Source organism: Uloborus diversus, chromosome 4 (genome assembly GCF_026930045.1).
Source record: "Uloborus diversus isolate 005 chromosome 4, Udiv.v.3.1, whole genome shotgun sequence".
In the NCBI taxonomy this organism is placed as follows: Eukaryota; Metazoa; Arthropoda; class Arachnida; order Araneae; family Uloboridae; genus Uloborus; species Uloborus diversus.
This window is the reverse complement of record NC_072734.1, coordinates 49628430-49644157: the sequence shown is the minus strand read 5'-3', so window position 1 is coordinate 49644157 and position 15728 is coordinate 49628430. Positions and strand designations below refer to the sequence as shown.

At 35.1% G+C, this 15728-nt stretch overlaps 1 protein-coding gene across 1 annotated transcript in view; it reads left to right on the top strand.

Moving 5' to 3' along the window:
• Positions 1–4305: 4305 nt before the first annotated feature.
• The window catches only part of LOC129220558 (pancreatic lipase-related protein 2-like), a 29618-nt gene continuing 18195 nt past the window's right edge, over positions 4306–15728 (top strand). Inside the window, exons 1-3 of the mRNA XM_054854989.1 lie at positions 4306–4387; positions 6487–6767; positions 11282–11428. Coding sequence (XP_054710964.1) covers positions 4306–4387; positions 6487–6767; positions 11282–11428 — 510 coding nt within the window. The remainder of the gene's footprint in view (positions 4388–6486; positions 6768–11281; positions 11429–15728) is intronic.

Below are 15728 nucleotides of genomic sequence, written 5' to 3'. Positions count from 1 at the left end.
ACCAAGACATTATAAGATTTTGCCGAAAGTAATGCAAGCACTGCAGCTGATCAGGCAATTAGGTGACTCGCTATCTACCAATCACAAAGCGAGTAAAACTCTCCAAAGAAAAACATATTTTTTTTAATGCAAAGACAAAAGCTTTAGCATGAAAACGTATCCATCGAAATGATTCAAAAAGAAAACAAAATTGCAAGTAAATTGACGTATTATGTATTTCTGATTTACTCTCATCTAGAAATCTTAATTAACGTGAAGCTCACTATACACGATTGCTGATATTAAAATAGATAACAGAACAAGTCAGCTTCTCACTACAACTTCCACTCACCTGCTCAAATATCTTGAGAAAATCCACAGCCTTTGCATTGTTCCTGAAGATTAGGTACAAGAAGGTTAAAAGTCAAGTTTTGTCTTAGAGAAGACATTTCCGCATCTTTTCTCCACTTAAGAAAGTTGATGTAATAGAAACTATTTTTGATATGCCGGAAGCGCCGCATAAAAACATTCCCGAAAGAAATGTAAAATAATGTGAATATCTTCGATGGAGATATTTTTCCTATGAATGATGGCTTAGAATTTTTCCTATTTTTCATTCCAAACCAATTATGCTTAAAACTAGGGAGTTAATTCCTATATGATCATGAAGGAACCAAGTCTCCTCATTTTATTCGAATATAATCGATTCAAGTACATACATTAATCAAAAGTTATATAAGTCTGAGAAATATTCCATTTTTTCAAAATCGAATGACGTCAAATGATGTCACGCTTTGAGGGGGAGGGAGCGAATGTATTTATTTTGTGTGTTTTTAACTTATCGCTTTTTCTTTTCTTTCTTTTTTAAAGCGAATAAAGAATTTTTGCGAAACAAATACATTAGCTGCATTGTTTAAAACAGGCAATATTTTTTTGTTCGTTTATTTATTGTTTACTTATCTAATTCATCAGAAGAGAAGCATATTATGTTTTTCGAAATCAACTGTAAATGCTTGAAAGGTATGTTTACATCATTTGCACTTTTAACTAATTTAGAGAATGTTGATCAGATGCTAAAAAGTCAATGTCGGTATAGGGGAAAGTCGGCTCATTTAGTTCTGAACAAAACTTCTTGTTTAGAAGATAAATGTGATGGGGAAAATAACAAGTAATATTTGCCACCATGAAATACCGAAAGAAGTACAACAACTATAAAAGTGTGGTTGCTCTGATAAAATCACGGCAATAGGCGGAAACATATCAATTGCTTTTCGACTTAATTGTACTCATGCAGGGTCGCGCTGTCCCTATGTGCAAAGTCGTGAGTCGCATCGATGGCGTCAGAGTCAAAAAGGCGCCTAGCTCTACCGATCCAAAATGCTCCAAATGAAGGGGGGGGGGGGACTCTAACCAAAAAAGTGAAATTGAATTCTTTATAGCAGTCGGATCCCGATTTAACGAACCTTTATTTAACAAATTTCGTGATTTAGCGAACTTTTCTTTCTTCCCCCACTAAAATGAAGGCTAAAACCCCTATTTACCGAATAAGAAACTACGACGAAACGAATTATTATTTTTTTTTATTTATTTAATACACTTTAAAAACTCCTCGTGTTCCACACAGTATGCCACGAGGCTTACAAGAGTAAGTATAAAAAACATAAAATGTTGAAACTTTAAATGTTTAGACTGTTAACAAAATCAGATAAGATGACAAAAGTCTCGGATCTTTTAACAAGATCCGAGAAAACAGGCGGCCAGCATAAACGAATTGTTATATTTTTTTTTTTACTTTTAACAGCCGAGGTTTTTTTTCCTTAATTCGAGTTATGAAATATTGGACTGTTTTCCAAATGATATATCAATCTTGTCCGCAGCAGAAAAAGACTTTTCTTGGGATCGGCAATTTTTGACGGGCGAGGAGCAACCAATGAGTATCGATTCTAATGCAGAAAGGACTAATTTCCATTAAAACTTACATTTTTTCAATGTTTTACATGGCCTAGAAACTGAAAACATCTCTCATGCAGCAGGCTGTAAATGACACTGTATTTTCTTCTCTGCATAAAGTAGAAAGAGAACTATTTCTAGTCAAGTGTCAAGGAAATTGTCAAACATGTATTACTTAGTACTTTAAAATTTCAAATTAACCAGTAGTGTGTAATAAGTCACGGAATGCTGAATAAAAAGTGTACACTTTCTATTTATGGATATGTTTGTGCAGTTGTTTATTAAGGCTTTCAGATAAATTTAGTGCAATTTTTATACGTGTTTTTTCGAACCCCGATATTACAAATAACTCCGATTTAACGCATAAAAGTTGCGGTCCCTATGAATTCGTTAATTTGGGGTAAAACTGTACATCTAATTGCGGCGGTGAAATTGTACTGCTCATGGAAACAATTAATCCGTCTCGCTGAGAATCTAAAAGGAAAAATTATTGACTTGTGTTTGAACATGCTATTCAAAAGAGCAATCTTTTACACTGAAAACAAATGACTTTAATTAATGCATACATCAGCATTTTACTTCTTAATGTGGATCCGTAAATGCTATTTCAATACGTCTATATATTACGCAAGGTTAGGCATACGAAGTGCAAGAAATTTGCTTTTCCCCATTTTGGTTCTTGCGGTGAATATCTTGTACATTATAATTTGTGCAATTATGGTCTTTTCCTGATTTTTAATCAGTGGTAATTCCACTGCTTCGTGTTATCATACATAAAAAATACGGTAAGCACATTTGCATATTATTTAGGTGAGCGTAATATTTATATATTGTAGACAACGATTACGGTTAACTTTTTAGTTCGGGAAAGTAATGATTTAACCATAATTACTCGATTTCAATCCAATTCCAACATTTTGTTTTTTTAATTTTTGGGGTAAAGTGCTTTGATTAACTGAAACTGGCCAACTCTTTTTTAACAGCAACCCAATGCAAGGTTTCCGAGAGAAAAAGTCAAACTTCAAAAGTTGATTTTGATCGCCCCTCCCTTACATCCGCCCTTACTCGAAATAACTTCGAAACATGAAAAAAAAAAAAACGTACACTGCGTTCCAAAATTAAAAATTTACAGATCTTCTTTTGTGAAATTAAATGCCAAACGTATTTTTTTCCCATATTGCATTTGTCTACAAAACCTCACCCCAGTGTTAACTATATTTTGCCCGAATTTTACTGCATAAAGGAGCTCCAAAGACATTTGCACGACGGCACCGATCATGCTTAGAGTAGACGTACATCACTGAATTATGTAAATGATGTGAAATGCGCAACTCTCCGACTCACGTGAAGTAATATATAAGGGAAGGAACTTGCAGAAGGGGCATTATTCGTGTCGTTATTTCTGACTGGAGAATTATCGAAAAAATTTTGTTTTTGTCTTGGAGGATACGTGTAACACGAGAGAATGCCAGGCCGCCGTCAACGAAGGCACTTCCAGCAGATAGACGATACTACGAGGGGTATAGTGATCGGTCTGAAAAGGGGAGGTTGGTCCGTACGTCAAATCGCAGCTGATACCCACATGGATGCGAGCACGGTGCATCGGCTGTGCCGAAGATGGTTGGAACAACGAAATGTGGCAAGATTGAGGGGTGCAGGGGCAGCCAGAGTGACGTCAGAAGGCGTGGATCGACGCATCCGCCGACAAGCTGTAGCTGACCCACAAGTCACTTGTTCCTCGATTCTGCAGCAGGAGCAAGATACCCTGAATGTTCCCGTGTCAACCAGAACCATTTTCCGTCGTTTGATCGCACGTAGTCTGCAATCACGGCGACCGCTAAGAAGACTGCCATTGACCCCACAACATAGACAGTAACGTTTGGTATGGTGCCGGACTAGAGCGACGTGGATGACAGAATGAAGAAATGTCGTGTTCTCACACGAGTCCCGCTTCTGTTTATCCAGTGATAGTCTTCGCATACGTGTGTGGCGTCGACGTGGAGACAGATCTAATCCGTCAGTAACTGTGGAACGTCCCACCGCACGACAACGTGGCATAATGATTTGGGGGCGCAATTGAGTACAATTCCATATCACCACCAACGTGTATTCAGGGAACTACGACGTCCCAACGATACTTGGATGCTGCGGCCGGTGGCAATCCCTTGTCTTCAAGAGCTACCTAATGCAATTTTTCAGCAGGATAACGCCCGACCGCACAGTGCTCGTATCTGCCAATATGCTCTCCGAGGCACACAGATGTTTCCCTGGCCACCATACTCTCATGACCTGTCACCAATCGAACATGTGTGGGATGTGATTAGACGCCGCTTGCAGACTCTGTCCCCGTCTCGTTCAGAAGACGAACTGTGGCAAATGGTTGAAAGGGAATGGAGATCCATCCTTCTGGACACCATCCGTACCCTTATTGACTCTTTGCCTAGACGTGTTTCTTCGTGTATCGCTGTCCGTGGTGGTCCTTCATCCTACTGAGCCGACGCCGTTCTCGCACTGTATTCTGCCTATCATTTTGAAATTAAGATCATTTATTATTCCTTGCAGTCTCTGCCTTTTTTCCAAATTTCATCACTTTCTGACCACTCGTTCTTGGTGTTGCATTTTCAATATCGAGCAGTGTATTGCAAGAGTACAAAATTGAATTCTTTATTTTGATAGCGTGAATACTTTTTTGAACTATCTAATGAAATTAAATAATTAATGCGCGATACATTAATCGCGCATCGGTTTTAAACCAGTGTAACGTATTGATATTAAAACATTATTAATATCATTATTTCTTTTGTCCTACTCTTGAAAAATTTTTAGAATTCTCAACCTTACAATATACTTTAGGCCACAGGCATGAATTTAGACAGAAATGTTAGTTTTTTCGTGAATTTTTTTAACGGGGAAGGAAAAATCAGTACTTGTTCAAACTTAGAGAATATTTTATTCATGTTCTGAAGTCACTTTGAATATTTTTTTTCGTTATTTCCGCTAGAAACACTGCAGTTAAAAGCTGAGGTCCATAGATGGTCGCCATCAGAGCTTGTTGCTTGGGTATTACCGAAGACACAATTTTTATCTGTCATCATAACATTTTTTTTTTGTTAACTTATTCCCTAATTGTGATCAAAAAAGTTGAAAATTGCATGTTTTTGATGGGTTTGATTACAATGTCATGTTTGTCTACATTTTTTTTCTACCTACCCAGTTAAAAAGAAGTCGCTTCAAGAAAAATGCTTTTGAAAAAACAAAGTAGCGAAAACGAGCATCAGAATTAATCGGAAATTTCGCAACACATTCTTGAATAGTTTTACTAAAATTTCATGACATTAAAAAGTGGATTTAGGGGCCGTGGTAGCTCGATCGGTAGAGTGTCGGATTCGGGGCCGGAGGGTCCTGAGTTTGAACCTCGATGGTCGAAGACCCACCGTCGTCATTAAAGGGGACTGGGCGACGTTAAATATGCTCGTGGTCCCAATGTCCTCCAAGTGTAATGATACCTCTGAGGGTGCTAGCACCAGGTAGCTATTAGCTCCTGGTCTAGTTCTAAATTCTCATTAACTTTTCGATCCGGTGATGGTGCTGCCATCTATCGGATAAAAAAATAATGGAGGCAAGGTACTTAGTATGCAGTCCTCGACATAAATACAGTTGTAGTCAGTTGTGACTCGGAATCGAAAAATTGGATTTATTGACCCGTCTAAACTGGTTTCCCCCTTAAGGAGACAGAAAGAGAAATTTAAAGAGACAAATATTCGCAGATTGATACACTAAAATTGGCCAGCTTAAGCAACAAATTAATTATTTTCATCACACTCCCATTTTACAATCTTAAATAATATTCATACCACGCAATATTCACCATCGTTGCAATTCACTTCATTGTGGAAAAAGAACAAAACTAGTGTCGAAACCACTTCTCCAGTAGAAAGTTTGGTTCGTCTTGCATTTCCTGGTGTGAGGAAAAGAAGTAACTAGTTTCAGTGTCACCGCTAAGAAAAATGAAAAAATATCGTTCATGACCGTTGTCAATTGTTTCCGCATCCATGATCTTGAACAAATTAACTCTTTTCTTACAAATAGGGATGTTCGGAATCCGTACTTTAACTAATTATTTCGATAAATTGTTCGTAATAACACTGGTAAACAAAGGTTTTGTTACATCAAACATTTATATGTTGCTAGGGTAATTTTTGACGCTGATTTCAATTATCCATTTAGAATTTTTTCATCACCCACAGTTTTTGTGTGATCATAGACTTTAAGTTATTTATTTTTCGCATATTTTCCTTTTCCACGGTATGATAAAAACTAATAGATTGGTAAACAAAGATTTTGTTAAATAAAACATTTATGAATTTTCTAGAGTAATTTTTGACGCCGATTTCAAATATTTAATCAGATTTCTACCATCACCCACAGTTTTTGTGTAATCATAGACTTTAGGTTATTTATTTTTCGCGAGTTTTCCTATACCACGGTATGATAACGAACCTTGTACGTTATGTATTATAGCATCATAGCATAAATTCCTAACTGATGCTTTTTCAGTATTTGTAGAGAAAAAGGCTTGCTATGACGGTTATGGTTGCTTTTCCAATGGACCACCATTTTATCATCCAATTTATCGTCCTCTAAGTGTTCCACCTCAACCACCTGAAGTGATCAAGACGATGTTCCTTCTGCACACGAGAAGAAACCGCAACAGGCCTATATTCATATCACCGCGTCGTCCAAAAAGCATTAAAAAGTCAACATTCGAACCTACGTCACTGACCCGGGTTATCATCCATGGATTGAATGACAACTTAGCTGTTAATTCCTGGTTTCAGGTAAATGGTTTAAGCAAATTTTGATTTTATAACTCAGTATATATAAACCTCAATAAACGGTTTTGAATGCTAATAACTTTTTGTCGCTTGAATCAGCTTTTTCTTTAGCCGTTTATATGGCAGTAGAAAATAGGGGAATGTGGGGCAAAGTAAAATTGTGAAATATTTACTCCACGTTTGCGCCACTTACCGAGTAATATTTTAACTATGTAGTAACATACGTAATCTATTCCCACCAAGAAAAAATTAGGGGAAGGTCGGATAGTATCGGACACCTAAGCTATTTCAATCATAACACTTTTTATTTTATTTGTAAAGAATTAGTTTTTACACTAAATTATGTTGTAATAATTTACCTAACATAGATTGTAAACTTTAGTTAAAAAAACATGGAGTAGTATTTTTTAAACAAGTTTTTGTCAAACTCTATTTTTGGCCAAATTAAAATTTTGGAGTGTTGTATCGGACAAAACATTAAAATGTTGAAATAAAAACAAATAGTTCAGAAATAACATTTTAATGTGCAAATTAAGCGAAACGAACTAAGTAGTTGGTTACTTAGAATAGTATACAAAAATGAAAATAAGTAATACTTTTTTTATATATATATATATAAAAGTTGAAAAATGTAGCCTATGGTTGGTTTAGGATCCCCTAACTGAAACAAATTAATTTTAAACTTTGGAACACAAATCTCATGTGTAGTAAAGACTGTCTAGTTGTAGCTCAGTACATTTTTCATGTGCCCAACCCTTACACGTTTGGCATTGGATCCAATCTTCTTCAAATGTCTCATTACAAATTATGCAGTGAATCAGCTCTTCGTTTTCATGCAACTCATCATCAGACTTTAACTTTCTTTTAGTGTTTTCTTTGTTTTTTCATTTTTGGTTGAACTATTTTTTGTTTCTTTGGTTTTGGTTTACCCCCTTTCTCTCTCTCTCTCTCTCTCTCTCTCTCTTTTTTTTTTTTTTTTTTTGCGCTTCTCTTCTCTCAATCTTTCTTCTCCTCTGCTAAATTTTAAAACATTTTCCAACAAGTCTAACTTTTTCAATGGCTTCTTTTATATTTGTTTCTCTCATCCGATTTATGTCGTGATTTTTCCATTTCAACCTGTTGGACAGAGAAAAACACCGTCTTTATTTTATTTTGGTGCCAGTAACTTTGTCCGATACAATCCGAAATTGGTTTGTCCGATACAACCCGAAATTGATTTGTCCGATACAACCCGACTGTAAAGCTACAGTTGTTTAACCATCACTAGGTTATTACTTAAGCTAGACACTTTTATATCTCATAATACTTAGATTAATATACTATCAGTCTAAAGGTATAGCAATGAAACAATATAACTTACTTTATGTGTAAATATATGCCTCAGAAGTTAAGTTCGTGCACTGCAATTCTCTCAACAAACAAACAACTAGCTTTGCACACCAGAACGAACGGTTGATTTGATCCAATATGGCATCTGTGGCTTTCTTCCCCAATACGGCACACTATGTTGACCCAGTACATGCTGCCCCTGGCGGAGGAATTAAGAACAGCCCTTGTCCGATACTACCCGCTGTCCGATACTAAACGACCTTCTCCTACTTCTGAAAATCAAAGCATATGATAACACGAGCGATTTTCAAAAGTTGGTACTCAAATTGTAATATTTTGTTGTAAGTCAAAAATTATTTTGAAATTATCAAACGATATAGTTCTTATTATTAACACTTTAATTATTAATTGAGACCTTCTAATATTTGGTGCAGTATTTATTTAGTTAATACTTAACTGGTTTGTATTTTATATATTTTTCCCAATTAGTCAAGTGCATGCGGGGCAAAGTGGATGGGGCAAAGTGAAATTAGTTCATTTCGTTTACTCATTCAATCATTTACTAAATAAATTATGTACTCATTTATTAACTAATTTATTTACATTCTTTCATTTAATAATTTTCATCTTAATTCGTTCCTTCACTTGAGATTTCTTATTCATTCACTGTTCTATTCACTCATTTATTTTCCCTCGTGTATTAATTAATTAAACTGTTTTATTTATTAATTTATCTATTGATTAATTTATTGTTTCATTATCTTTTCATCTATTCAAATAACCTTTTATTTGCTCATTGATTTGTTCAAAAATATTTTTCACAATCCAATAGAAAATATTTCATTCGAAAAATATTTCATTTTTCACTTTTTCCCATAAAATGGAACAATTTTGCAGCCAAAAATAAAAAATGATGTTTCAATGCAATATTTATTATAAAATACAATGTTCTTTCTTTATGTGATATAATTTTCAAGACAAATTTCCAATTTGTTCATTTTGAAAAAGCTCAGTCATCTTAACTATTTCACTTTGCTCCCATATTCCCCTACATTCCCATCTTGTTTGTCAAATATTTAAGTCTAGACCGAACTAATTGTCCCATTTTTGATGACTTTAGTACCTTTTTAAGGCAGAGGGATGTATAATATATCACCTTTGATGGGAAGAATATTTCTCTTTGCCATAAAAGGAGTAGAACTAAAAGTAAAAGGAAATATTTTTAATACCCAAAAGACTTAGTTGAATTTATTTTCTTTTATTAGCCTTAATCTTAATGCATTATTCAATGTGGCACTAATATAACAAAATTACCTCGCAAAAGCTTAATGATTTATCGACCGTTGGATAGCAGTATTATTAACATTAAATCAAAAAGAAATCTGAAAAAAAAAACTTTTACTAATGACTAGAATCCTTGAAAACTTGTATTACTTGGAAAATTTTCAAAGGACCAAAATCCAGTTCTATTCTTACTTAAACTCAGCTTGGAAATGTACTTGTTAACTCTATTTATTTATTTATTTATTTCTCTTCAATGGGGTTGCGTATAGTTTTTCGCGATTTGCAGACATACTGCGATATCCAAGTATGGACTCAGGTCTTTTATGTGCCACCGTTGAGACGCGGATATCAGTGACACAGAGAATTTCGACTGCTAGTTTCCTATCAGATAGAGGTACCTGTACTCAAACGATGTGAAATTACACTAGGAGTTTAATTTAGTCGAATGCATGAGTGAAAAGGCACTCAATGAATCTTTAGCAAGACACATAACCGTGAGACAAGGGCGCTGATGTTTTCCTCTATCTCTGTTGACTTTATTAACAAATATAAACTTTACAATAACTATTCTTGATTTTTGTTTTTGAAAACAATTTAAATGTTTGTCCCACACCAACGAAACAAACAGGACAGAGGAACCCTGGCAAAAGCCTTTAATGAGAGAGTTTCAAGTAACGTTCTTTCATTCACACATTCATTAGAAACTAGTGGTACCCACACGGCTTTGCCCGTAATAGAAAAATTAAAAGGTCTTTTGGTTCGCCTGTATATTTACAAATAATGTATGGGGAATTTTCTCGCCCATTTGGCTTGTGCCCATGTTACGGTTCCACGTTATGACAATTTCGTAATTTACTCGTCCATCTTATGATAACTTTGTTCTTAAAATTGGAATAGAAAAAGAACCACATCGAACTTTCGAAACATCGCTTCGAGGTGCACACCCCCATGCTACAAACTAACTTTCTGCCAAATTTCATGAAAATCGGTCTAGGCGCTATGCGCGTCACAGAGATCCTAACAGAGAAAAAGAGAGATCCGGACAGAGAGATTTTCAGCTTTATTATTAGTAAAGAAAATTTCTTATTAATCAACTATGCCTTCTTTCTTTTGTTTAGTGATGTATGGCGCTCCCATTATATCCTTAAAGGTTTTAAAGGTGTGTAATTTTTTTTAACTCAAAAAAAGGAAGTTTAGAAGGAGCGAGAAAAGAAATGTATCGACAGCATATAAAATGGAAGCTGATAAATTCAAAACAGAAAAAAAAAAATAACTTGAATTTTGAAATTTTGAATTCAAATTATGTTTTTTGCAATGACGAGTTGCGACAGGGCCCTACTCATTAGGGACTATTGTTTCTAGAAACAGCTCCTATCCCCCCAAGCCTACCCCTCCTCCTGGGCGGTTACGTGTGTATAGTTGTGTGTGTGTGTGTGCAGGCGTGTGTGTATGTGTAGGCGCGCGTGCGTGCATGTATAGGCTTGTGTGTGTGCGTAGACCTGTGTGTATGCACGTAGGCGTGTGTGTATGTGTATAAAAGCTTGTGTGTATGAGCGCGTGTGTGTGTATGTGTGTGTATGAGCGTGTGTGTGTATGTGTGTGTATGTGTGTGTATGAGCGTGTGTGTGTGTATGAGCGTGTGTGTGTAGGACATGGACGCCATCGACCAGGAGAAACGGATTCCTGGAGGCAGTGCTCGGAGCCGCACCTGAAGAGGCCGGTGGGCGGCGGTGCCGGTGTCTCTGATCCATTCTGAAAAAGAAACCGGACATCAAGGACGGTGAAATGAAAACAATAAGCAATCGTGATTGCTCAAAAACTTAATTTATCTCCTTTAAAATATCTAACTTTTGTGAGTTTACGATGAAAATATTCATGTTCTGATTCTCTTCCCAATTACTTAGCGATTGAAAGACGTTTTTCTGGATCGAGCAGATGAAAATGTTATTATTGTGGATTGGAGTGGATCAAACCGGTTTCCCTACACGGTTTCTGTGGCAAATACTCGCCTAGTAGGAGCTCAAATAGCTGAACTAATACATTTTTTATATGTAAGTAAAGTAGATATTTAAATTTGTAAGCAAGGGCGCCCCAATGGGAGGTCACGGAAGGTCGCAGTGATCTTCCAAAAATTTCTATATTCTGCAAATTTTTTGTGACGATTCGGCAAAGTTTGCAGTTCTATTCCGTAAAATTATCATCATTTGGCGAAATTTGATGTTCCATTTGGCAAAACTTGGAGTTCTACTCTTTAAAATTATCATCATTCGGCGAAATTTGGAGTTTTATTCGGTAACATTCTCATCATTCGGCAAACTTTGGAGTTCCATTCGGCAAAATTTTGAGTTTAATTCGGTAAAATTATCATCATTCGTCAAAATTTAGAGTTTCATTCGGCGAAATTTGAAGGTCATTCGGCAAATTAAGAATTTCCGCCCTCTCAAAAATTGAAGTTCGGGGCGCCCCTGTTTGTAAGTCTATTTTATTTCTACGTATGCATGAAAGGAAAAATCTTGACTTTTAGGCTTGCTTTAAGGAATATTGAAAAGACTTAAGGTATATTTTATTTTGAAAGCATATTCTTTTATCCTCGGGGTCGTTCAGAAATGATGTCACGCTTTAAGATGGCAAGGAGGGTTTGGGAAATTGTGACAAGGGGGAAGTAGGAGTAACAAGAAGTGTGACATCACGCATTTCGGTTGTAATAAAAATATTTTTAATAACAATACATTTTGCAAAACAGAGTGACATGTGACAAGGAGAAAGGGTAAGGTGAAGTGCGATACTTTGTGACAAAGGAAAAGAGGGAGTTAAATATGTTGCAAAAAAGTGTAACATCATTTATGGACAGCTTCCTCTGTTATGATTTAATGTATCTATGCTGGTTAAACGTCCAATGTCAGCAAGGTTCACATTAGTTGACTTTCAACACTAGTATCGAGTAGCACTAAGTTCCGTGTGAAAATTTATTGTTTAGTATTTAACGATTTTTGAGATTTTTACCTTTTTTGGTCTACTTTCAATAACCAGAAATGAACTAGGGCACCTATGTTGATTTACCCTCCGCATGAGACACGAAAATCACCTTCTAAAATATTTTCAATTCACTCTGTATATATCGTGGCCTCAAAGCAACAGTTGGATATCTTACTGTTATTCCCGGGATTAGATATCTTACTGTTGCTCTGAGGCGACGATAAATACAGCAAAATCCCGTAACAGCGAACTTCAAGCGAATACAAGTTTTAATCATTGTAACGACAACTTTGTTGCTATGGAATTCAATCACTATAATGGAAACTAAATCGGGACTGAGCGTGAACATGTATTTCAATGAAACGGACATTTCCTTGCATTGGTTTACATTGTAATGACATTTTTCTGCATAGTCAAACACGGCTCAATACACTGCTCTCATACATTACCCATCATAAACACAAAAAATACTTAATTTCCTGTATAAGAATTAGTTGTATCTAACTGTGATTAGATCACATCGTCAGATAGATTATACCGTCACTCTCACTTTGTACTAGATTCGAATTTCTTTCATTACTGAGGGAAATTAACTTTTGATTTATTCAATAATTTTTCAGCACAATTTATCTTAGATTGATTTCTATTGATAAAAGAACGACTTCAATTCAAAGATTTCTGTTTCCTTTAGAGGAAATACACCATTAAAACTGTCAAGATTTCCGTCATATATGTTGAGTAGACAAAGGTGACATGTGGAGACTTCGTCCCGATTGGTACATGCTTTTACTCATCATGACATTCGGTTCAAGACGGCTGCAGTTTACTTTTGAAAGCTGCTTAAAATTCGCGGCGAAAATTTCATTTTTAGCCCATATTGGATTCTCTTACAGTTGAAAGTGTGAATTAGGTGTAAAGTATATTTTACATAACATGGACGAATATTCCAATATAATGATTGTATTGCTTTAAAACAGAACATCTTGCATGCATTTTACCTGGAAAATGCCGTATGTGTGACTTTCAATTAGACTTATTTTTCCACCTTAACAATTGATTTTAAGTTGAGGTTCTTCTTTTGGAACAAAAAATTACCATAAAAAAAGTTCAAATAGACAGTTGCTTTTCTGTTCCGCAAATGAACTACGACTCGTGTGTCCAAAAGTATATTTTTGAAACGTAGTACAATTATCTACGTTATGAAATTATAAAACTTTCATCGTCAATCAAGGAAATAATACAAGAAAACACATTATATGAACTTTTGCAGCCGATGAGAATTTGCAATTTATTATTTCAGAACGTAAAGCAGTTGCAGAATTCGAAACTCAAGCTCCCTAACCTACCACAGGAGTTACGGATGTGGACATTTTTACAATTTTCTGTAATAAGTAGGTAATTGATATTGAGTATGTCTCTATGTCAGAATTTTGAACCCACAAAAATGTACAAAAACGCAGAATTAGCCTACAGATAACGGTGAGTTAGTTGCCGAGTGAAAATTTCCGGTATAGATTGCCCTGAATAATAATCAAGATGCAACTAGTAACTAAAATTGTTTGTAAACTTAGTTGTGAATGGTAGTCACGTACTTCTCATTTAGTAGTATTTTCTAAACTCTCTACCTATTCGAGGCTTCTCTCTTAAAAATATATTATTTACTGTCATATAGATAAAAGCATGGACAGTACATTGGAAGAAATGAGTTATTTTATTTTTTTTTAAATCAGATATAGAAATTTAATGGCGGCACAGAAAAAGACCAGAAAGTGTGAACCCTTCGAAACTTGCGTCAAAATGAGTAACTTAAGAATTCGTGCGTAAGAATTTTTCCTAAACCACCTATTTTTCTCAAATGCAACACGAATAAGTAATTGATATATTTAGTTCATTTAGTACATACTTGGTTTGACATTTGATTTAAAGAAATGATAACCAGTATTCTATATACCACCCGAGCACTCACTTAGTACGAAAAAAATCCCACTTCGACTACTCCAACTAGCACTCCGCCTCCCCCTCCCCTGCTCCCTTGAGTCACACTAATCATTGTAAAACACCTCGGGCAGAATGACTCTCTACACTAACTTTCCGAGTAAACAACCTTTTAATGTCTCAAAAAAATTTCATAGATAACTTTAAAAAATATGGCGCATACAAAATATTAGTTTTTCTACAAGAACTGAAACTGATCATTATTCCACTTTCCTTCCCTAAAAGGCTAGTAACAAGATTTACATATATACCTATATACTTTTAAATACATTTTTTTTTCTTTAAATTACAGCTAGTTCATAGACAACTGTCTTTAGCCAAAGTACACAACATAAAACAGATTAAAAATAAGTCTTAAAATTACTGCATATACCAATTTAATAATATTAATGCATCTAATTGTTTATTAATTAACTAATAAGTTTGGTTAATTAATTACTATTAAATATGAATATTAATATAAATAATTAATCATACAAAAATTATAATCAAGTGCTAACATATTCTTACAAAAAAAAAGCCTTTAATACTATTAACTAAAATACTAAAAATGTTTCCATTACATAAATAAGATATATTTCAAACTCATATAGGAGTTTTGAAGACTTATTAATTTACTTTGTTCCTTTGCGAGTTTCCATATTTATAGCTTGTAAAAACAAGTCATTCAATACCATTATATTTTTTTTTTTAAGCGAATTGAATTGTGTCTAAATAAAATCATGAAAATGTACTCACTTTTTGGCGTTACACTTCATTCGGCGGTAGAATCAGGTACTGAGGTCGTGATTTGCGAGGAACCCGGAGAGTAAGATATTAAAACTGAGCTTATTTGATTCTGTAGAAAACAACATAGTGCCTCTGAATTTTTCTGACTGGAATCGAGAGTCAAAACAATATTTTCTGGGCTACATTCGGAAATAGGCACCGGTCGCACCATTGCATGTTTCCGAATGTAGCCCATGTGTATTGTCCTTGGAATAAAAAATTTTGAAAAACGTTGTGGATTAATAGAGGTATAAGCGTCCTTGGTGGAATAGCAGAGACCTCAATCTATGTGTAAAAAGAAAGAAAGAAAGGTTGTGCGATTGTTAGCTCATTTTTTTAAACGTTTTAATTGTTGCATTAGTATTGCATTGTTAATTGTTCCTTTATTTTACTAACGGTTATAACAGAATATATAAATATTTTAGAAAAAGTGAATGACTGAAAGAATAGAAAAGCGACAACGATTTGCTTATGAAAACAAATGTTTTCGATATTTTCGCTAAAACTGACTAAAAACTCGATGTTCTTTCTCCCTAGGCACAACAGAAAATGGCTACAGGCGGGAATCGAACCCGGTCTCTCTGCTTACAAAGCAGTTGGCGAAACCACGCG